Here is a 25,229-nt window from a genome sequence, read left to right on the forward strand (position 1 = left end):
CCATTTTTCCAAAGGTAGAAAAAAAAAAAGTGTTCTTTTTTTCCCCCCGAAATTTCCTGTTTTATATAGCTTATGTATTTAATTAAGGGCAATCACTAAAAAGCAATTCCCACCATTTCGATACTTCAAATAAAGACACATTAGAAAACTGGTCATTGACCTTGGCTTTTTTGGAAGTCTGTCATGTCTGCTGAAGATGGTTCATCATCACTAGATGTTCCTTCCTGATGATCACAATTCCCAGAAAGTGCCCTTGCTTGTCTTCTTTGTGCCCTGTGTTTTTCAAAAAACCGAGAATCAATTAAAAACGACTAGCTCCTGCTGAAAGTAAATGCTTTACAATAGTCGTTAATTTATTTAAAATGCCCAGAAATACAGCATTATATTAGCACACAATTTCATATTAACATTTTTGACATTTTAGCTTCATTAATCTGAATTGCTGGTTCTCCTTTTTTCTTACAAGACATTCCCATAGGCTACCCGGATTTTGAAGAATGGCTAACAGTATATTTAAGACTGGCTTCTACTTTGCAGCAAGTCCTAGCCTGATAAATGTCATTATTACTTTTAACTGATTGAAATACACCACTGTGTCACTAAACCCTGGGATTGAGGGTTTAAATTATATTTAGTTAAGACTGCTAAACTATATTTTGGTTTTACATCAGTCTCACAAATTAATTTGTTAGGTTATGGTTAATTATACTATATTTAAGTAGTGAAAAATACTTGCTCAATAATGCTTTAAGTCTTCACTATATAGCTACCTTCGAGATTCAACTTCTTCTAAAATCCATTGAGTTTTTCGTCTATAGCCACACTTCCATTTGCTGATGTCTCACCTTTGCCTGTTTTCAAAAGAAATAAGGTGAAACACTTTGAAAACAAAAGTCATATCTTGGGTGTGTTACACATATTAAACAAACACATATAATATACTTAATGTATTTCATTATGCAATAAATTGCAATGTTAACTCCCTATCACGATATTAATAGGCATTGACTTTGTGAGCCTAAGAAAATATATCTTGCTGGGGAATATAGTTCAGCACTTGAGTACAATAGCAAAATTCCTTGATTTTTTAGTTTTTTAGATTTTTTAGGAAAGTTTCTTTCCTCAGAATTTTTAGTAGTTTTCACCAGTTTTTGTCCCAGTAGCTCAATGCTAGATACATTTGCATTATTAATATGTTATGCATATTATTTCCTATTTTAGCATGTACCATAATGTATGACCAAGTGAATGTCATGTGTTTGAAAGTCATTTTGCTTTTGCTATTATCACCTATGTAATGATGGTCTCATTACTTTCACTATCCCGAGAGCATGCTAATCAAAGGAAGAAATCTCAGAAAATACAAAAGCAGTGTGAAACGTAAAAGGTAGCATCCTAATCTTAAATACTGAGATCTTACAGATTCTATACTGAAATCAACCAGAATTTCTTTAACCTGCATAACTAATCTGTGGAAAGGCAATGGAAACTTGATTAAATTAGATTTCTAACAAAGTCTATGAATTTATGTCAACTCATATGAAAACAGTCATTAAATGGCCATATAAACATTTTGTCTCAATACTAAGTAATTAGAAGTTAATAATTTTTATTTTTTAGTCTTAGACTTAATTTTAAAGCTCTAGCTCTAAATGTTTTGGGGTTTTTAGAAGGAAGTTGGTTAAAGATTAGTGGGGAAATACACAAAAAGCATTTTTAAAATACAGGAATATAAATATTTTATTCTCCAGCTAATAATTTAGCTTAATGGATAATAAATTATATTGAAGATGAAAAACACTAACGTGATAACTGTTGTAAATACATTGATTCATGTTTTAATTCATCTTGCCTGCGTTTCGTTAAGTTCACGGCTTGTTTTAAAAGGAGTGCATGCATGGATGATTCTATTTCTTGGATGTTGATAATCTGAAATACATATATAAGTAACATTTTGTGGGTAATCAATAATAAATAATAAAACGTAATATTTATGTATTAGCATGTATATATGCTTAATTCTCATATAAAGAAACATTTTCATACTATCACATCTCAACTAAAAAATAAACACTATGAGGAACAGACCTAGCTGCCAATACTTTCAATATTAACAAAACCAGAAAATCAACTTACTGTACTAGAACAGCTATAAATATCATAAATAATGAAACCAAATGGGCTGAAGTCAGGAACATGATAAGAGTGAACATATAAGAAATCTTGATTTTTTTCTGTTTCAGCTAGAAGAGGAGGAGAAAATGATGTGTGCAGCAATTTTTTACAGGCTGAGGGAGCAGACTGTGTGTGCATGGGTGCTTGAGGAAAACTGGGAAAATTATAAAAAGTGAAGAATGGAAGAGACCTAACTAGGCAAGTAAGAAAGCTGTGAAGCAGAAATTAGTGACTAATTTGATTAATTGAAACTGGAATTCTTATATTTTGGGGTAATTTCCCCCACTCTAATGAGGTTCCAAAGCTGTTGCTATGGATACATCAATGTGTAGGCCAGTAAGATTTGAATAGTATAATTCTCAAGGATGAAGAAAATTACATTATAATAAATACTTCAGCATATAACAACCTGGTGATATTAAAAGGTAGTCAACTTAAAACAATAGTAAATAAAAAGTAATGCATAAAGTAAAGTGCATTTCTAAAACGGTTAAAAAAAAGGAACTCAAGACCCTAATGTATGAACTTAGAATGTATTAAAAACCCCAGAAACTATAAAGGGAAAACATGATTCATAAATATGATTTAACACAAAAATTTCAAAACATGTGGATGTCAAAAAGCCAGAAGACAAAACAAACTGGAAAGTTTAACTAGGTCAAATAGGATAAAGCATTAAAAATTTTAAGCAATAGCCCTGGCCAGTTTGTCTCAGTGGTTAGAGTGATGGCTCGCAGACCAAAGAGTTGCGAGTTCGATTCTGGTCAAGGGCAAAGTTCGGTCCTTGGTCCTGGTTGGGGTCATGTGGGAGGCAACCAATCGATGTGTCTCTCACACTGATGTTTCTCTCTCTCTCCCACTCTGTCTGAAAATAAATGGAAAAATATCCTGGAGTGAGGATTAAAAAAAAAAAAGTAATAAAAAACTGTTCATAATATATAGAAAAAAACAATAAAAGGAAATAAAAGCCCACTATGAACCAAGAAGATAAGCAAGGGGCAAAGGAGAAAAACAATTCAAAAGAAAAACTACAACTACATGTGCTAATAAAACAAAGAATTTGAGCTCAAAATAAACATATAAAAACGATAACCTTTTAAAATGTAGTATACTAAAAACAAAACATACAATCTTTTTGGAGTATAGTTTAGCAAGTTTCATAAACCTTAAAAATATCTAGACCCTTTGACTTAGTAATTCACTTTCTAGGAAATTTTCTTTTTTCTTTTCTTTTTAAATATGTTTTTATTAATTTTTTTAAAGAGAGAGAGAGATAGAAACATAGATTGGTTGGCTCCTGCATGCCCCTTACTGGGGATCAAGCCCACAACCTGGGCATCTGCCCTGTCCAGGAATCGAACCAGGACCTCTCAGATCATGGGACGATGCTCAGTCCACTAAGCCACACCAGCAGGGCTCTAGAAATTTTTCTTAAAGAGATGAAAGCTTAACACAAAAATTTATATACAAAACTTTTCAATATCCTAACTATCCAACATTATAGGAATGCTTAATATCACAGTATATAAAATCGTGTAGGGAAAACACTGGGGAAAAATATTTAGTTGTGAGATTTAGGCTTTTTGTAAATCATACAGTAAAAAAATTATTCTATAAAAAGTAAATGATACAAATATTTATAGTCACATACCTTTTCATTAAGACAGTCAATTAAGTTTTCCACATAAATTTTCATGCTTTTATAGAATTTAAAATGTAGGGCTTGATTTGATGAATTCTCCAGGTTCTGGATGGCACTCTTTGAGCTCTTGACATCTTCTATATATTTTTCATATTCCCTCAGGTGAGAGCGGTGAGTATCCTGTAGTAATGTTAATCTACATAAAAAAAATAAAGATAAATATTTACTTTTCAAACTTTCATTTCTCCTATAGTAAGCAGCAGTCTGACGAAAGTTTTTTCAAAGCCACCTTACAGAGACTACCAAGGAAACTGACCACATAAACCTGGGCTTATGAGACATGCTGAGCAAGGAGAGCATCACAAAGAAAGCGGTCTCAAGGGGAAAGGTAGGAAAGGACACTAGGTGTTTTGGTGCACAAGCTAATGATAGGGTAGTTTCAGTTCTTTCCTAACTTTCCCTTTTGCATAAAACTCTGAGTTGTATGCAATACTAGAAGTAATAGCTATAATTCTAGCTCTTTTCTTCCAACTAAAGAAGGAATATAAAGAAAAAAACAATAAATGATAGTGAAGTTGTTACAAAAATAATCTTGAATTAAGGCAATCTCATCATTTAACATCACTACTGAAAAGCCATGATGTAGAACTAAGGTTGGAGAACTTTTTCTATAAAGTCCAAGCAGTAAATATTTTAGGCTTTGGAGGCTAGATGGTTGCTGTTCCATCTACGTACTCAATTCTGTGTCAGCACGAAAGCAAGAGACAACACATAAATGCACAAACATGGCTGAGTTGCAATAAAACTATTTTTACAAAATTTACAAAAACAACCAGTGAACTAGCAGTCTGCCTAGCCCCTAGAATACAGAGATAACCTAGCATTTGAAAACTAGTATAACTGAAGATTTCCATATATTTATTTCACTATAAAATGCTTCAAAATGTTTTCTACGTCAAACCATTTAACTGAACAACTATGACCAAGATATTTTGGCTGCAATACAATAAAGGTATGAAGCTACTTTAAAACTGATTTATACAAAAGATGCAGAGGTGAATTTGTTTTTTCTTTTTAATTAATTTTTTAGAGATAGAAGGAAGGGGGGAGATATTGATCAGTTGCCTCCCACACGCCCCCTACCAGGATCAAGCCCGTAAACCGGGCACGTACCCTGACTGAGAACTGAATTGGCAACCTTTCAATGCACAGGATGATGCCCAACCAATTGAGCCACATGGCCAGGGCCAAGGAAGAATATATATTTTTTTAAATTCTTACCTGAGGATATTTTTACATTTATTTTCAGATAGAGTGGAAGAAGGAGAGAAAGACAAACACTTATGTGAGAGAGACGAATTGGTTGGTTGCCTCCTGTACAACCCTGACCAGGGCCAGGGACCGAACTGCAACCAAGGTATCTGCCCTTGACCAGAATCAAATCCACGACTCTCTGGTCTTCGGGCCAACGTCCCAACCGCTGAGCCAAACAGGCCAGGGCTTTTTAAAAAAACATTTTTCTTTTTTTTTTTATTGATTTCTTTCTTTCTTTTTTTTAGAGAGAGAAGGGAGAGAGAGATAGAAACTTCGATGTGAGAGAGAAACATTCATTAGCTGCCTCCTGCACGCACCCTAATGGGGATTGAGCCCTCACCCCGGGCATGTCCCCTGACCAGGAATCAAACTGGGACCTCTCAGTCCATGGGACAATGCTCAATCTACTGAGCCACACCGGCCCAGGGGCGAATATTTTTAACCTCTTCATAGAGTATTAGAAAAAAATTCCCAGGTATTAAACAACAACAATGAACATATATTTGCTTTGGCAGGAGAAACAAAATCTCTCCTTGCATCAAGTCTTATAAGAACTAATTAGACTTTTACCATCCTACTTATTCTTTTATACATGTAAGGATGCACATTAGATACCAAGTAGTAAAAAATACAACATATTTAAAACAAAACAACGTGTCATGGGGTATGCTTTATTTTTAGCAAAAATACCATCTATTTTGAGATTAATACTATTTAAAGGATTATTTTTTTTTGTTAATCCTCACCTGAGGATATTTTTCCAATGATTTTTAGGTAGAGTGGAAGGGAGGGAGGAAGGGAAGGAAAGAAATATCGATGTGAAAGAGACATATCAATTGGTTGCCTCCAGCAAGACCCTGATCAGGGCCAGAGATTGAACCTGCAACCCAGGTACGGGTGCTTGACCAGCAATCAAACCTGAGACCCCTTGGTCTGCAGGCCGATGCTCTAATGGCTGAGCCACACTGGCCAGGGCCAATTACTGTATTCTTCCTCACCAGAATATCTGGTTCTTTTTTATAGTTTCTCTGTTGATATTCTAACTTTGTTCATGTAATATTTTCCTGAATTCATTTAGTTGTCTTCTCTTATAGCACACTGAGCTTCTTTAAGAGGATTAGTCTAAATGTTTTGTTGGGTAATTCACAGGTATCTTTCTTTAAAATTAGTTCTGTGGATTTATTTTGTCCTTTTGATTGAGCCATATGTTCCTGTTTTCTCATGTGTTTGGTTCTTTTTTTGTGTTGTTTTTTTTTATCTGAAAATGTTTTGTATTGGGAAGGAACCTCACCAATTAGCTTGGCCAGAGAGTCTTTAGGGGCAGGGGAAAGGGTGTCTTCTTCTTTTTTTTAAAAATTAATCCTCACCCAAGGATATTTTTTCTATTGATCTTCAGATAGAGGGAGAGAAAGGGAGAGAGAGCAAAGTATCTACTTGAGAGGGACACAATGACCAGGGTTGGGGCCGAACTGAGGTACATGTCCTTGGCCTGAATCGAACCTGTGACTTATTGGTCCATAGGCCGACGCTCTACCACCGAGCCAAATTGGCCAGGGCAAGGGTGTCCTCTTTTTTTTTTTTATTCTCACCCGAGGATATTTTTCGATATTTTGTTCAGATAGAGTGGGAGGGAGAGAGAGAGAGAAACATCGACGTGAAAGGGACACATCGAGTGGTTGCCACGCACACAACCCAACCAGGGCCGGGGACAAACTGCAACTGAGGTACATGCCCTTAGCGGGAACTGAAGCCAGGTCTCTCCAGACCGTAGGCCAAAGCTCTAACCGCTGAGCCAAACCGGCCAGGGCAAGGGTGTCTTCTTAAACTTTTGATGGGGGATGCTCCTCTGGGCTTCTACATGAAATTTCCCATCTACAGAGGTTTGTGGGTTTCTTTTTCAGGAGAGTCTGTATTCTCTTGTTCTCTCTGGCTGGCTCCACAACAAACCACTGAGCTGTCTTTTATCCTCTGTGGCCCCAGGTATCCAAGGTATGAGAATTCCTCATTGGTGGTCCAAGATACATAAAGCAGAAATTAGTCCTTTGGGCAGTCTTCCCAACAGCGAGAATGTTGGATGTACTGTACTCTCCACTCGTCTTTTCCCCTTCCAATGGAGAAGCCATGAGTTGAACTTTTTCTATCACAGCAGTGCTGGTTTATGGGAGGGGCTGATGTAGCTGAAATGAAATGGCTTTTCTTACCCATTACAATGTGGCTATTCTTGGCTTTGAGCTTGCCTGGGGTGCTGTGACTTCCTAACTGGTTTCTGGAGTTCTATAAAGGCTTTTTAAACATATACTGTTGTTAACAAGTTTATAATTTCCTCTCTTTGAGGAAATGAGGTCTAGGGTTTTATATTCTGGCATCTTGCTGTTATCACTCCCCACATGTTTTTAAAAATTAAAGTCTATTTAACAATGCAGATAAATGCTTATAAAAACATTAAGTAAAAAAAAAAAGCAGAATTTGATATTTATTGATTTTAACCATGTAATATATACCTCTTATAAAGACTAAAAAAATATACAAAAATAAAAATTAGTTGTGTTAATGTGGTAACACAGGTGGTGCTATTTTCCCTATATATCTGTTTAGGATTAATACTTATATTTAACAATTTAAAAGGTTAAATACACACACACACACACACACACACACATAGAGATATACACACACACAGTGCTGATCTTTTCACTACTAAATGTCTACGACAAATGTAAATTTTAATGTAAATATTACTTACCTAGTATTTAACTGCTTCTTTATAATTTCTAAATTTACTGGTGGAAATAAAATGGAAGTATCAAACTTCTTCACTGTTTGAAATTCACTACTGTGGGAAAGATCTATGTCTCTTCCCTAAAAATAATATAAAAATTAGTGTTTTCAAACATTCATTAATCTTACAATTATTAACGTAAAAGCAGATTATATACTCCAAGGTTTCACTAGCTTAAAATTCAATGCCATTGACATTTTTCATAGTTATAGTAAAATATTTCCAAAATCTCAGTTTTAAAATTTAGAATGTTAACATGCAGGAGGCAAATTAAAAAAATCTTGTTTCTTTTTTTCTAATCCTCACCCAAGAATATTTTTTAAAATTGATTTTTAGAGAAAGAGGAAGGGATAGAGAGAAAGAAAAACATCAATGTGAAAGAGAAACATCAATGGGATTGAATTCACAATCTAGATATGTGCCCTGATCAGAAATCAAACTCCAACCTTTGGTGTATGGGCCAATGGTCCAACCATCTGAGTGATCTGGCAAAATCTTGGTTCTCATTTTTTTTTAAATATATGTCTTCATTAATTTTAGAGAGAGAGGAAGGGAGAGGGAGAAAGAAACACTGATGTGAGAGAGAAACATCAATTGGCTGCCTCCTGTACACCCCTACTGAGGATTGAACCCACAACCTGGGCATGTGCACTGACCCGGAATCGAACCAGCAACCTTTTGGTGCACAGGACAACACTCAACCAACTGAGCCACCCTGGCCAGGGCGGTTCTCAGTGTTTTTAAAGCTAGTTTTGTTTACGATCTAAAGTAAAAAAGAATTATGCAAACTTGAGCAGTTAAGAGTAAGAACTGTGGCATATTTTTTCTCAAAGTATTTTTTTAATGCTGTTGTTATAATGATTTTACTAAAAAGGGTGGTGGTGGGGGTCTAAGCCTGTTATAATTACAAAATAGTCCTCTATATCATGCCCCTGGTCAGTGATTTCTAAATTACAACCAAAGGCCTACCTTTAATAGTTTTTTAGTTTTAATTACATAGAGATTTTATAATACTTTCTTACTTACAAGAGCAAATAATATTTCAAAGCATTCTTACTAAAAATAAATAAATAAAACCTTATATTTGTATATTATTATACCATTTATAAGCACTGTGATTTAGATCATTATACTTTGGAGCATTACATCCTCCTCCGTTACGTAACATTATCATTCCCATGTTACTGATGAGAAGACAGATATAGAAAAATGAAATGATTTTCTCAAAATCAATATTTACAGAGCACTTGCAATATTAGGGACTGTGGGGTAGAACATTGGACAAAATAGTTAATAATTTTTAACCTCATGGAATATATATTTTAGTGGTATTGCCAAAACCCAAATCCAAAACTTCTAACCCTAAGTACAATGTTCTTTTTGTGAGTTTTGTTATAGCCACACTATTTGTTTAAACTTCACCTTTAAGCAACTTACCATATAATATATACTGTCAAGTTACAATTAAAAATAAAAAAGATATAGTCCTCTCAAGTGGCTTATAATAAATATGTGGAGGGCATTTAAAATCTTGTGAAAAAAACCACATATATACATACTATAGTGAATTAAATGGTGGTCTCCCAAAAGATATGTCTATGTTCTAATCCCTGGAACTTGCAAATATGACCTTATTTGGAAGAAGGGTGTTTGTGGGTGTAATTAAATGAAGTACCTCAAGATGGTATCATTCTGAATTACCAAGTGGGCATTATAAGACACACACAGTATAGAAGCACAGAGAAGGGGGCCATGTGCAGGAGGCGAAGGAGTAATGCAGTCACAAAGCTAGGAACTCCTGGAGTGACCAGAACTTGGAAAAGGCGAATAAGGGATTCTCCTTTAGAGCATTCAAAGGGAGTACAGCCCTCCAACACCTTGATTTCAGACTTCTAGCCTTCACAACTGTGGCAGAATAAATGTCTCTTGCTTTAAAGCATCACATTTGTTGTCATGTGTTATAACAGCCACAGGAAACTAATACACGTGATATAAAAAAATTATTACCTCTGTGATTTTAACAGCTTTCCTCATTTGCTGCTGTTCCCAAATATCTTGATTTTCATCTTCCTGACTTTCTTCACTTGTTTCTTCATTTCTGATTGCTAGGAAAAAAAACCACACAAAACAGTTCATTTATAAATATTCAAGAATTTTCCCATTCAAATACAACAGCTAACATTTTTGGGGGGCTTATAATATGCTGGCTTAGGAGCCTTTTACATGTTAACTTATTCTTCACAATAATTCTGGGAAGAGGGCACTATCATCACCCTCATTTTATAAATGAGCAAACTCATATATCAGAAGGTTAAATAACTTGTCTGAGGATTGTGTTGAAGCTGGGACTTGAAACTATCAATCTAACTCCAGAGAATGCATTCATAACCAAACTGTCCCACTCAAAACACTATAGACTCATTTAAAAAGCTTGGAAAAAGTCAACATTTGTTTTCCTTATCAGAGTTTCTCAATTCTACTTGAGACTCTAAATATTTTAAAATAATTTTTGGGTTATAAGGAACCAAGTCTTTTTCTGAAATAAGAGTATTTGAAGTGACAAAAAATGTTGGTAAAACATATAATATTATTTATAAAAGAGAAATGTAAAAATGGCTGAGGCCTACAGATTATTGGTTGAGGAAATTTTTTATTGTAGCAGGAAAGGTTTTAACACTCGACACCTAAAATCCCTGTATACGTACATATTAAAAAAATCTTTATAAGGATGACAATGAAAGTTTTAATATCAAAAATAAGAGAATTTTTTTTAACCTGTCAAAAATATCAGGCAGAGATCAATATTACATATACCCTTTGATAACATTTTGATACAGATACAGTCGTCCCTCGTTTATCGTGGTTAATCCGTTCCAGACTCTAGCAGTTGCACCTGGCGTTGAAGGATTCCTGGGGTGCTTGAATACATAGGCTTACAGTCCATACGTACAGTAATTTTCATTTTAGTTGTAATACAGGGGTGTATAACTGACTCAGACAATCGAGCGTGCGCTGTATCATTTTCACTGTCTTGATCAACTTTTTAATGAATATATTTGAAAAAACCGGATAGAGTGAAGCTGTGAAAGTAGAAGTGTCGAGGGATGACTATCTTTTAGAGGTCATGATGTCATTGACCAAGTTGGTATTAAATAAAAACCAACTTTACTACCCTTTAGACCAGTGGTTCTCAACCTGTGGGTCACAACCCCTTTGGGGGTTGAACGACCTTTTCACAGGGGTCGCTTGAGACACATTGGAAATATGTGTTTTCTGATGGTCTTAGGATCTGAGACATGGCTCCTCTATCCGTCTCCAGGCAGGTACACCCACATGCAGATACGCCCACATACAACATGAGAAACTGTTAAACGGTTGTGGCATTAGAAAAGTTGAGAACCACTGCTTTAGACTATGAGACACTACATTATGTTTTTATGAAGATTTTAACATATTATACTCTATTAAAAAAGCTTTAATGTTTATATACTGTAAATAAGTTAAATACGTACTTGTTTCTTCAGCCATTCTTTGTCTAAGTGTTTGAGGTTTTGAGGTAAATAGTATTCTTTTTTCATGGTCATCAGGCTCATTCTCAGAATCTTCATCACTGTTTTTCTTCATATCAGAGATGGTGGAATTATGTTTCATGTCCAAAGAAATATAGTCCTCTTGGGCCCTGGCCAATTCACGTTTTCTACGGGCAGCCTGAACAAAAGCTGCATCAGGGATATTTACTAAAAGAAACAAAGAGAAAGATACTGAAAACTAAGCATCAAAAGAAATAAATATTCCTCACATTAAAAAACAAACAATCCAATTTTCTAATAGTGAAAATTATTTCACTATTTTGATATGAATGTAAATGGTTCAAAATCTACATGATAATGTAAGAAAACTATTTTGATACAGGTTAAATAATTTTTATTAAATTATTAAAATTTATCTTTAAATGAATCAAATGGAGAAGTATCAGAAAACATACTAAAACTACTCCAATTTATCTTTTAATTCTCTTATTCAACCTGGTATTGTTGCTGACTTTTTGTTGAAGGCTAAGCCATTTCTCATTTCCAGATGCTCTGAGATTGTCAGGGTAGAGATGTGGAGAGGGCCTAGCATGGAATCACTCAGTCAGCGACAACTGTAGAGGTTAGTTGGTGATAGACCAGTCTGACAAAGTAACAGGGATGCTATACTAGGATCCACCTCTCTCCATTGGGCATCCAGGTACACAGGGAGTGAGAGATAGACTACAACCATCACACAGCCAAGTCAGCCTTCAAGGTCCTGTGGTGATTCCCATATGAATAAATGGGAGAGACTAAAAATTATAAAGGAAATAATCAGGTTCATTTAACAGGTGAAAAATAACATCTTTTAATAGAGCCTTGTTTTATTTTTTTTCTTTATTTTATACAGTATAAACCTTATTAATATGGACTCTTTGAATTCAAAACAAGTTTCTTCATGCATGAGCTAATCTTTACACCGTGGGAAGAAATGGTTTCTTAAGCAAAATACTAAGTAAACAAAATGGCAAGAGAAACTTGCACCATTTCAAGCACTTCAAAATATCAGTTAGGGGTGTCAAGTCAGAGGCTCAAGTACAATTTTCTAACTTTTCCCACAAATGGGCCCACATTTCTTTGAAAATGAGTAGGAAAAAAAATGTCATATGCCAGGAGATGCAGAAATGTTCCAATTTTTGAAACAGAAAAAAAGATTTCAGAAATCACAGACCAATATACTTGCTAACTAGTCTTAAGGAAAACAAAAAGTGCTTGAATTAATTATGAAGCAGTAGGTGGTAATCACTAGAAACTAGTACGTGCTCATTAAAAACAATGAATATCAAATCTAGTCATTTGCTTTTACAGACTAGTCCTTATTCACAGACTAGTATCAGGAAAATGATACAGGTCAGGTATCTAATCATCCTCCCAAAGCATTGAACAGTTGCGTGTTTTCCTTATGGGTAATGTTTAAATATGTGGGGAAAATCATGTAGTGCACCAGATTCTTCACTGCTGAATAACTACTTTCCCCCAAAATTGTTGATTATGATGTAAAGTCAGAGGGCTCTGTATTTTGTCTTGTTATTTTAAAGCTCTTATTATGATGTGGCTAAAGACAACATAACATGTCTTTAATTTTTTTTCTTCATTGACTTTAGAGAGAGGAAGGGAGAGGGAAAGAGAAGGTAGGAGAGGGTAGGAGGGAGAGAGAGAAAAGACAGGGAAATATAGATGTGAGAGAGACACACTGATTGGTTGCCTCCCCCACAACTGACCAGAGATGGAACCTGCAATCCAGGTATGCCCTTGACTGGGAATTGAATCTGCGACCCTTCAGTCCACCGGCTCATGCTGTAACCACTGAGGCAAACTGGTCAGGGCCCATTACTGGATCATTCTAATAGTTCTATCATCTGAACAAAAAATTATTGTATCCCTTCTTCCAGTCTCTAAACTTATATTCCCTCTTCATCTTTTCTTCTCCAGAAAAAAGGAGAACACAAGTGTTCCTCACAGGACAAGTTTTCAACTTTCAATCAGTGTTTCTCAAAGGGACATTTGAGGAGAGACGATCCTTCAGTGTGCAAAACTATCCTGCACCCTGCAAGACATTTATTACTGCTTGCTTCCAGGGCACTACATGCCAGCAACACCTCAGTCACTCTAGTTAAAAACTATCTCACATATTTGCAAACACTGCCTCCTTTCCTTAGGTGCAGTGCTGCCAACACTTTACCACTACTGTTTTACACTGTCTCATCTACCACCTTCTATAGCAGCACTGTTCAATACAGTGGTATTGGCCATATGTGACTATTTAAATTTAATCAAATTTAAAAATCCAGTTCCTTAAGTTATACTAGCCATATTTCAAGAACTCTATAGCTACATGTGGTTAGCAGCTTAATGTACTGAATAGTGAATTTTCACATTATCACAGAAAGTTCTATTGGATAGCACTGTAGCTACAGTCTAGCCAAGGCTTCACTTGCTACTATGCTTTATCACTAAGTATCTGCACCTTGTAAATCTGTAAAAGAAAAAAATTACATGAGCTACTGGTTCTTATTATTTGATAAGTTAATAAAACACTATCTTTTAAATATTATTTTAACTATTTCAAATTCATTTGTTTCCTTTATAAAGCTATGTATTTTACTTAATTTTCTCAGAAGTGGTCTTAGATTTCATGAGATTAAAAAAGAGCAGAAAATAAATTATGAACCCTTGAGATAGAGTAAAAGGCATGTTTGGCTTTGTGTGCTATAAAGTCTCTGTCAGCATCTCAACTCTGCCACCGCAGTGCAAAAGCAGTCTCAGAAAACACATCACTGAATGAGTGTGGCTATGTTTTAATAAAACTTTATTTACAAAGCAGGCGGTGGGCCACACTTGACCCACAGGTGGTAATTTGCCAAGCCCCGAACTGGACTGATCTTTCTAAAACACAAAAATGGTCATGTCACCTAGCTGCATAAATTTTCAATAGTTCCTCCAAGCCCTGTTTCGCATGACTCCACTGTGTCCCTCTGCTTGCTTTCTTTTTCTCTTTCTGAAACTCCAACTAAATATTTTCAGTCCAACAACTATTTTTAGTTCTCACATGCTATCTTCCCTAAAGTTTCATATATGCTACATCCTGTACCTGAAAATTCCTCACTGACATAATTCTTACTGTCCTTCAGATATTGGCACCAATCACCCAATAAAGCACAGTAGTTAAAAACATATGCTTTGGGGCAGAGTGACTGGGTTCGAATCCTAGCTGTGCATCTTATAAGCTGTCTGACCTTGGGCATGTTGCGTAATGAAAATAAACAGTCAATGTAGAAACTCTGACCATCATTAGTAATGACTTACTTGCCCCATACTTCAATATAGTTTGTGTTATTATTAATAATAAGATCACTAGCATAGAAAATACTGGTATTAGAAATTAATTTCTTAAACAAAAAAACAAAATTACAAAAATTACCAACCTACTGATGAAAATTCTTCTTCCAGAGAGCTAGAGCTGTTCGAAGATGAACTCTGATCATCTTTACTTTCTGAGGCATTGTATGTTCCGTCCTCTTCATCTGTTGAAAGATCATCTGTTCTGGATTCTAACAGAATAGTTTTGAATATAACAAGAAAGAGTCAAGATATTAGAATCAATAATTAAAATTCAGAGCAACACATGCAATATGATATTCTAATTTTATTCTACATAGTTAAAGTAGATATAAAGATCTTTCTCCAATTTCTATTCACTCAGAAACCAATGGGTAGTCTAAAAAATGTACAAAGACTTACCCTCCTTGTACTATCTACTTATCTAATAATAAACTCCTTTAAGGGATGCAATGAGAAGAGGAAAGGGAACATTAGAGAAAAAAACAAAAAGAAAAAATAGTTGTAGTGAATAAGTAAAAAAAAAATTTAATGTACACTTAGAATGTATTAGGCATGTTGGAATGTGTTTTATCAGGTTTATTTCATTAAATATTCACAATTATACAAAGTAAATGCTATAACGGAGAACTAGTGTCCTCATCAGGATTGGAGAGGCTAAATAACATGTCTAATGTCACAAAGTTAATGAGTGGAAAAGCAGGGCTTTCAACTAAAGTTCATCCAGTTCTGGAATTTAGACTTTTTAAATATTATGTCATACTTCAATGGTTAGTGACAAGAAGTACTATACTGAGCACTATAGTCTCAAACCAATCATGGATCTATTTCCACTGTGTGATTTGGGAAAGGACATTTAGTCGGTCAATTAATCTATTAAAAAAAGATAAAATTAAAGAAATAATACCCATAGAGGTGTTATGAGAATTAAATGAGCAAAATGTAAAGAAATTCATGGTATGACTGACAAGAAAAGACTTGTTAATTCACAATTATTTTGTAATTTTTATGAATTACCTTACAGTTTAAGATTACATCAATAGTACTCATCTTAAAAACTTTCCTTAATTAGGAGACCTACAATAGTTCAAAAAAGTCTGAAGATAAAAACTTAAAAGACAAAGGAATACAGCTGCAGCTTACATCTTTCTAGTTACTGCCATTTATGACAATCCCTATGCATTCTCAAAGTGGAGTAATACCAGAGCAGCGGTTTTCAGAGTACAGACCATCAACCCTTGGAGGTCCTTGGGATCCTCTCAGAGTGTCTGTGAAGTTAAAGCTACTTTCACCACAATATTAACATTTTACTTGACCTTTTTACTCTGCTGATATTTACACAGTGAAGCAAAAACAGAAGTGGGTAAAACTGCCAGCCTCAGTGACACCAATTTAAAGTAGCAACCATTGTATGCTTTATTACCAGGCATTGTCAGGGGGTAAAAAACCAGTTTCACTTATGGTTCTTAATAAAGCGACAAAAAAATATTAATTTTATTAAATCTTGACTCTTACATACACATCTTTTTAACAATTTGTGGAACAAAATGGAAACATGCACAAAGCAGTTCTGGGATGCACTAAAACGCAATGGGATGCCTCAAGGAAAAGCACCTGTGTGATGAGCTGCAAGTTGAACTAGTCAGTCTTCCAGGAGGAACACCATTTTACTTTAAACAACTGACAGACTCTAGTTATTCAGACATGAATATCTGAATATCTATATCAAACATTTTCCCACAAGTGAGCAAAGTTATGTCTATCACTTCAAGAATTAGAAATTTCAAGTGATAACTAGAATTCTGGAAAACTGGTGATATAAATAGTAACATTAAGAGTTTTTTTTTTATATTGAATAATATATACCAACATTTGCAAGATCTGCAAACCCTGTGAACCAATTCTTTCCAAACAGTCAAACATGATGTTAGTAATCATGCATGGGTGAAAGATTCATTCCAAATGCAGAGCAGACCGTGGATTTTAATGAAATGAAGTATAAAAATGTTTGACTAATAGTTTTAGCTTCTATGTTGCAAGCTAACCTTTAAGAAACTTTTATTTGCCCTGGCCAATTTGACTCAGCGGTTGAGCGTAGGCCTGCGGACCAGAGAGTCCCAGGTAAGGTTCCCGCTGGGGGCACGTACCACGAAAAAAAGAAACTATTATTTGAGCCTTTTTAAAAAATAACCACTGTTACCTTTAACTGAACACCATTTAAAAAATGTTTGTACTGATTTTTTAGAGACAGAAGAAGAGAGAAACACTGATGTGAGAGAGAGAACATGGATCAGCTGCCTCCTGAATGCCCCCTGCTGGGGATTGAGCTAGAAACCTGGGCATGTGCCCTGACCAGGAATTGAATTAGGACCTCTCAGTCCATGGGATGAGGCTCAATCCACTTGAGCCACATCAGCTGGAATGAGCCTTGTTATAATGTTAAAGCAAAACACCTTCAATGATCTAAAAAGGTTATTAAAGCCCTGGATGGTTTGGCTCAGCGGTTAGAGCATTGCCCTGTGGACCAAAGAGTTGCGGGTTCGATTCCGGTCAAGGGCACGTATCTTGGTTGCAGTTTGGTCCCTGGCCCTGGTTGGGGTCATGCAGGAGACAACCCATTGATGTGAGAGATCTCTCACATCAATGTTTCTCTCTCTCTCTCCTTCCCACTCTGTCTGAAAATAAATGGAAAAATATCCTTGGGTGCAGATTGAAAAAACAAAAACAAACCCATAAAGGTTATTAAATTCTCATCTTAATCACCTATTTGTGGTTTTCTTCACATAGTGCAAATGAAACAATGTATCACAACAGACAATGCAAAAGCAGCTTTGAGAATTGAGCTGTTCTCCATTAAGGCAAACATTAAAAAGATCAGCAAATTAAAAACAATATCATTCTTAGTATTTTTTGGAAAATAGTTATTTTCCACAAAAATGTTACTTATCCTTATGTGTAATGGGTTCATTTAAAAAATGAATTAATAAAAATTTATCTTAAATTTTTAAAAAATATGTTTTTATTGCCTTTTTTATTTTTAAGAGAGAGAGGAAGGGAAAAAGAAGTAGAAACACTGATCGGCTGTCTCCTGCATGCCCCACCCCCTGGGGATAGAGCCCAAAACCCGGGCATGTGCCCTGACTGGGAATCGAACTAGGACCTTCAGTTCATGGCATGATGCTCAATCCGCTGAGCCACACTGGCTGGGCTATCTTAAGTTTTTAATATGGTAAGTATTAATTAATATAATCCACAGAAACGAACGGTCATTGGGATGCTTAATTATTTTTAAGAGTATAAAGGGAGCGAGTAGTAAGACCAAAATGTTTCAGAACCACTTTTTTTCCTGAAGGCAGGAGAAAAGGCAACTCCTGGCCTCAATCTCCCTATGAAAATATAATCAGGATAGTCAGAAGCTAGGAAAATTCCTTGGAAAGTGGAATGAGGAAATTGAGACAAATAGTTTTAAAAGGCCAAGCAATTCCAGCCTGCTAATAAATTGCAAGATCTTATCTTCCCTAACCAGGGACACTTAGGAGCAAATGGTTTACACCTCTTCTCTACAACCAAAGAATTAATGGCTTAAAATCACCCTGGTCAGGAAGAGAGATAACAGAGACCCAGCTGGTGCCATTATTGCCAGCCAAACCCCTGTAAGTTCATTTTTGATGCACCAGAATATCAAAGGACACACCTGTTGAAAACTGTTGAATATTCTACTGAGATCCTCTCCTGCCCTGGCCGGTTTGGCTCGGCGGTTGGAGTGTTGGCCTGCTGACCAGTGTGTCCTGGGTTCAGTTCCCACTAGGGGAACATACCAAAAGAAAAAAAAAAAAAGAGATCCTCTCCTGAGACCTCCCCAAAAACTCCACCTTCAGAAAACAGATCAAAAACCCTTAAGACAGAGGATCCAGTGCATGCTCTCTCTCTTGAGCAGTCCAATACCTTCCCACCCCTGCTTTCCTCAGGCCTGTACTTTTGTTGTCTTTCTCCTAAGCTCCAAGGGTTCCCAGACTTGCAATGAGGGCAGCAGCAGGTATCTCATCCTGGGCTAACCCCCTGACCCTGTCTCTAAGGACTCTTTTTTTTTTTTCTTTCCTTTACTGATTTGAGAGAGAGAGAGGAAGGGAGAGGGAGAAAGAGATAGAAACACTGATGAGAGAGAACATCCACTGGTTGCCTCCTACATGACCCCCACTGGGGATTTGGCCCATAACCTGGGTATTTGCCCTGACTAGGAATGGAACCGGCAACCTCTTGGTGCATGGGTCAATGCTCAACCACTGAGCCACACTGGCTGGGCTCTAAGGACTCTTCTTTTGCCTCTGTAACATGTTCCCTAAATCCAAGAAGCCCAGTGTGGCTCACTTCTGTTACTATCGACTTCCATTCCTGTGTCCACACAGCCCAGTGTGGCTCACTTCTTTTGCCTCTGTCACTGTTCCTGAGTCTAGGCAGCACAGTCTAGGCTCACTCCTGTTGCTGTGCTCTTGCCTCTTCTTTCCTTTGTTTCACTCTCCTAGCTTTAATAAAAATACTCTCAAAATCACCTGTACTCTTGTTATAAAATCTTTCCTACCCAAAGGCAAGAACCTATGTTACAGACTGTGCCAGGCAGACTGACTTCAGTCCTAGTACCTTTCTGGTGACAAGATGACTTATCTAGAGTAGAAACAATTTTAAAGTTATCAGAAATTTAGACAGTAAGAAATCACCCAAACACCTGAACTAAAAACAGTGGGGAGAACACTTTTTTTTTTTTTACCTCAAAACTAAGCAAAAACTGCATTCAAGCTAGAATACATGTATTTAAGAACACAAAGGTACTTCAAAATCGCTGCATGGTATTTAACGCCTTTACCGATACAGTCTACAGCGTCATCAATGTACTGTTATCTAGTGACATATATTGTTACTTTTACCTGTTTTCACAAATAACTGATGAAAAAGAAAACGTCTCAAAGTCTGTCATCTGCACTCTCCTAATGTAATATTCTGGGTAAGTGTCTTCTAAAAAAATAATCGGGGAACGTTTCCAAAAGGCATAACTTTCCTACCTATGGGTATTAGCAAATGTTTCGCTCTTCTGCAACGATCTGACATAAACATCAAGCACTGCACTACAGCTGCGCTTGGTGATGGTTCAGCGGTTAGTACAGCTGAGCCTCCAGCCCGTACAGGTTCCTCCTACTCCGCACGGGGCCCAGGGGCGATGCGGGCAGCGGGCGAGTGCCCGCAGGCGGCTGTCTCGCTCACCTTCTCCGCGGTCGAGCGTCGCTCCTGGGCAGCGGGGGTTACAAAAGCCCGGAGAGAATCCGGCGGGCCCCTTCCCGCTCCGCCCCTACCCTGTCACCTGGGGCAACCGTCCCCCGGTCCCAAGTCACCTGGGACGCCCGAGCCGCTGCCCGCGCAGGTAGCCGCTCCGGCAGCGCGCCGGGAAGTCGCCCAGACCGGGCCCCGGCCCCGGCCCCGGCCCCTAGGGCCCCGGCCTCGAAGGGGCCGTTCCGCTGCTTCTGCGCGGCCCCCTCCAGGGGGCGGCCCTTGCTCCTCAGGACCCGGGACTGCCCGCTCCTCCGGCGCCCCGGGTTCAGCAGATGGCTCCTCGGCGCTGTCGCTGTCACTGGAGTCGGCTCGACGCTGCCGGAAAGTCCTTGGCGGTCTGTGAGCCATGGCCGGGACCTGGGCGCCTCGCAAGCCTTCTCTTTCGGCGCAGCAAACGCAGGTCACAGGCGTCCAACCGGCGCACGCGCCGCCTCCCGCCTCGCCGCGCGTGCGCGCGCCCGTTCCGCGCAGTCCACGCCTGCTACGCCTTGCGCATGCGTGCCTTAGCTTCTGGGAGTACTTGAGCTGGGGTCCGGGGATACAGTGTTCCTTGTGGTGCCAAGAGGTTCCCGCAGTCTCCCCGTACTCAGTACCGTGGAGAGCAGCCCTCGCGGGCGGTCCTGGTGCAAATCCTACCTGGGAAAAACTGTGCCTGCATCCTGGACTGGAACGGAATCTGCTGTTCCCCACTTTCTGGAGAGTCAAGTTCTCTCTCTAACCAGGAATTAAAACAAACAGACAAAAAGGAGTGTGTGTAGCGTGTGTGTATTGTTTCTGAAAGCTAAACAGTAAAATCTACACGTAAACGATAGGTGCACAAATAAGTAAAAGTCAAATGAGGGCTTCCAGGCATCGGTAGAGCCTGGTTAAATGATTTGGTCTACCAGAAAAAAAAATGTATCTGAAAAAGAAAAGGGGGGGGGGGTGCTATTTACAAGGATGCGCAGAGATAAGAAGGACTGCTGAAGCAAACTTGGACTGTATCTGCGGGGAAGGGAGGAGAAGGAGGGAGTCTTCACCATGAACCCAGAGTCCTTGGTCTCCTTGGTAAAACCCATTCTTACTTTGGTGCCTCTGACCATATGCACTTGTGGCAAATAAACATTCAGTTAATTTAATTCCTCTTGCTGGAATTGGCTCCATACTCGACATGTTTCTTTTCCTGATTTAAAGTTTAAGAATACTTTCCAAGAGGTCCATGGAAAGGATTATTTTAAAGGATAAACCAGATGCTTTGCTCAGAAGTGGAGCAGTTTGTTTCAGAAAAATGTAAGTGTAACGTTGATGTTCCAGAAGGCTGTCCTTTCCCTTCAAATGTCACCAACTTGAAATCCATGTCCAAACAAAATGTGACTTCAGTGTTTTCAGCTAGGTTCAGAGCCAGCTAATGTGGGAAGTTGCTTACTTCCTCTCTTAAACTACAGGGCTTCCACAGACAGGGCCCTTCTCTGACTCATCTTGATGTGCCAGTACTCACTCTCCACTGAATGAACATAAATTCAATGAGCTGAATGTGTGGATGAGGCTATTCTGAAACCCGAAAACAAATTAATCTGTTTACCTTGTTGGATGCAAATATGTTGGCAGGTGATGTACTACTAAGACAGACAGAAAGAAAAACTCTGCTATATAAAACCTAAACCAAATATTTGTTCTAAGGGAGAGAAATTAGATAAGTAGTTTTCTTTGGGTATGGCCTTGATGGGAGAGGATGAAATGTACAAAACTTGTTTAAGGAGGGGGTTGGCGGGGAGTCCCTGGGTTTCCTCTTCTGACCCCAGGGAAAGCAGAGTAAATGCTCTGGAGTAGAGTTATTATATTTAGAAGAAAAAAAAAAGTATGTCTAGTAAAACTTGAATTTCAGATAAATAAGGAATACTTTTTGGGGGTTGGGGGTGGGATAAGTATATCCCATGTAATTTTTGGGACATACTTGGATATGACATATTGGAACCCTAGTCTAAGATAAAGAGACATGTGAAACTTTTCAAAGTTTAGATTAAGGTGTTACAGCCTGGAGATGGTAGTGGTTCTTAAACCCGAGGAGTACAGATGGGCAGTGAGAAGTTCCCAGTTGCAGAGGGTAAAGGGACAAGGGACTTTTAAGATATGGCGCTGTCCTCCCCACCCCCAAGCCTTTAGTTAAACTTTTTTTCACACAGTCTTGAGTTAACAGTGCTGTTGGGAATGGAGCATTTGGCAGCTGAAGTAGGGTGGTGGCAGCACCTTTTTGATGCCTCTTCAGTTTCTGAGTTTAGAGTGCCAGGGAATGTGTAGTGGATAACAGGGAAGAAGCAGGCTGCTGAGCACTCTGGCTTGGGACTGGCTATGAGATACCCCTCTTCCCCAAATGTATCCAAGAAGGAGCAGCTTTAAAGGGTAAAATGCCTCCCAGGGTTATGAGTGGAAACAGGAAAAGAGCACCCAGACAGTGAGAATTGTATTTTCCCAAACAGCCTTTCTGGGTACCCATAATCATCAATACCTTATATTATTTTCTCTTTCTCATGAACAGTAGGAATTTTTTTCTCACAAGAGAACAAGGATAATACCACATCTCTTACTAGACTCACACTGTACTTACTTAGAAGGCTAACTTATTATATCAATTGACTATTAGAAAACTTTGTATTAATCTCCTTTTATGTAGTTTAAATTTTTAGATATTAATAATTGAAGAAAATTGGCATATGAAAAATTCCCAACTTCTGGAAATAGATGTCATATTTACTCAAATAGATCGCTTTTCCCCTGAAGTAAAATAGCATTTTATTCAGCTTCTCTTGCCATTTATCAATGGGTTCTGAGCTCCCTCTAGTGAGAAATATACTACTTACAGAAGGGTTGTGTCAAATAATCTTTTGGAAATTGCTTTCTTTTTTAAATTAATGAGCTATATTTTAATTCTCTCTTTTTATAAGTAATGGATATATTTAATTTTTAAAGCAGTCTATGTCAAACTTTCTCAGAGGACAACGTTTTGGGAAGACATGTTTATAAGTAAAGTATCACTGTTTCCTTTGGGGATTAAAAAAAAATGTGAAAATGCATTCATAAAAGTATGGACCAAATTGTGCTTTTATTTTTTTTCCCCAGCATCTATTTTTTTTAACAATTTTTTTTATTAATTTGTTTTTGTTACAGATGTTTGTCATTTTTCCCCCATTGACACTCTCCTCCCCTCCCCCCCATCCCCAGCTTTGTTGTCTATGTTCATTGGTCATGCATATAGCCATGTAAGTTCTGTGGTTTATCTCTTTCCCCCCTAACCCTCTCTACTCTGAGGCTTGTCAGTCTGTACCCCACCTCTATGTCTCTGGGTTAATTTTGTTCATAAGTTTGTTTAGTTCATTATATTCCACAAATAAGTGAGATGATGTGATAGTTGTCTTTCTCTGCTTGGCTTTTTTTGCTTAGCATAATACTCTCCAGGTCCTTCTGTGCCATCTGAAAGGATAAGAGATCTTTCTTAAAGCTGCATAGTATTCCATTGTGTACATGTACCACAGCTCTTTTATCCACTCATCTACTGATGGATACTTGGGTTGTTTCCAGATCTTAGCTATTGTATATAGAGCTGCTATGAGCATAGGGGTACATATATTTTTTCTGATTGGTGTTTTAGGTTTTTTAAGGTATATTCCTAGAGGTGGGATCACTGGGTCAAATGGCAATCCAGCATCTATTTTTTGAGCGCTTACTATGATAGGAGCCTTGTGCTGGGACCAGAGGGCCACAATACACTGGCCCAGTGGTCTTTTGCTATTAGCCAAATTAGCTCTATAGGTTGGCCTATTAAAAAAAAATTAAATTGTGGTACGGACACTTAACATGAGATCTACCCTCTTAACAAAATTTTAAGTGTGCAGTAGAGTGCTGTTAATTATAAGCACAATATTGTACAGCATATTTCCAGATATTATTTTATTTTGTTTAACTGAAACTTTATACCTGTTGTATAACTGCAACTTTATAGTTTGCCAACACTTGTTATTTATTGTTTTGATTTTTTTTTATAGTGGTCATCTCAACAGGTGTGACATAATATCTTATTGCATTTGCATTTCCCTGATGATTAGTGGTGTTGAACATTTTTTAATTATCTGTTTGTTTCTTTGGAAAAAGTCTATTCAAATCATTTGCCCATTTTAAAACTTGTTTGGTTATTTATTTGTTTGTTTATTTCTACTGAGTTGTAGTAATAACTTCTATATTTTGGATATTAATTATTTATCAAATGTATAGTTTGTAAATATACCTCTCCCTTTCAATAGGCTTTTTCTCTCTGTTCAGTGTCTCTTTTGCAGTATAGAAGCTTTTTAGTTTGATGTAGTTCCAGTTGTCTATTTTTTATGTTGTTTCCTGTGCTTTGGGTGTTATATCCAAGAAGTCATTGCTAAGATCAATGTCATAAAATTTTTTTCTATTTTTTTTTTGTTAGGAATTTTACAGTTTAAGTTCTTCTTTATTAAGGTTATTTTGGCTATGCAGGGTGCTTTGTGATTCCATATGGATTTTTGGATTGTTTTCCCTACTTCTCTAAAGATTGTCATTGGGGAATTCAATAGGGACTGCAATAAATTCCTGGATCACTTTGGGTAGTATAGACATAGTGACTATATTATCTTCCAATCTATGAACACTGAATGTCTTTCTATTTATTTGTATTTTTAATTTCTTTCATTAATGTACACAGTCTTTCACTTCATCAGTTACATTTATTCCTAGGTATTTTTTCTTTTTTATGCTATTGTAAATAGTATTGTTCTCTAAATTTCCTTTGTAAATGGTTCATTGTTAATTTATAAAAATGCAGTGGATTTTTATGTTTGATTTTGTATTCTGAAATTTTGTTGAATTCAGTTATTCTTTCTAACTGTGTGTGTGTGTGTGTGTGTGTGTGTGTGTGTGTAGCCTTTAGAGTTTCCTACATATAAGATCATATCATGTGCAAATAATGACAATTTTACTTCTTTCTTTCTGATTTGGATGGTCTCTTTTTTTTTTTAGGATTGCTGAGAGGTAGAACTTTCAGTACTACAATGAATAAGAGTGGTGAAAGTGGGCATCTGTTTCTTGTTCCTAA

General features: G+C 37.2%; 1 protein-coding gene across 1 annotated transcript in view; it reads right to left on the reverse strand.

The window, feature by feature from the left end:
* The window catches only part of GCFC2 (GC-rich sequence DNA-binding factor 2), a 38,669-nt gene extending 18,125 nt beyond the window's left edge, over nucleotides 1–20,544 (reverse strand). Inside the window, 10 exon segments of the mRNA XM_036263174.1 lie at nucleotides 161–273; nucleotides 771–810; nucleotides 813–851; nucleotides 1,806–1,929; nucleotides 3,827–4,013; nucleotides 7,875–7,990; nucleotides 9,918–10,015; nucleotides 11,423–11,647; nucleotides 14,908–15,033; nucleotides 20,206–20,544. Coding sequence (XP_036119067.1) covers nucleotides 161–273; nucleotides 771–810; nucleotides 813–851; nucleotides 1,806–1,929; nucleotides 3,827–4,013; nucleotides 7,875–7,990; nucleotides 9,918–10,015; nucleotides 11,423–11,647; nucleotides 14,908–15,033; nucleotides 20,206–20,491 — 1,354 coding nt within the window. The 5' untranslated portion in view covers nucleotides 20,492–20,544.
* Nucleotides 20,545–25,229: the final 4,685 nt, after the last annotated feature.

This window comes from Molossus molossus, unplaced genomic scaffold (genome assembly GCF_014108415.1).
Source record: "Molossus molossus isolate mMolMol1 unplaced genomic scaffold, mMolMol1.p scaffold_m16_p_15, whole genome shotgun sequence".
Classification (NCBI taxonomy): Eukaryota; Metazoa; Chordata; class Mammalia; order Chiroptera; family Molossidae; genus Molossus; species Molossus molossus.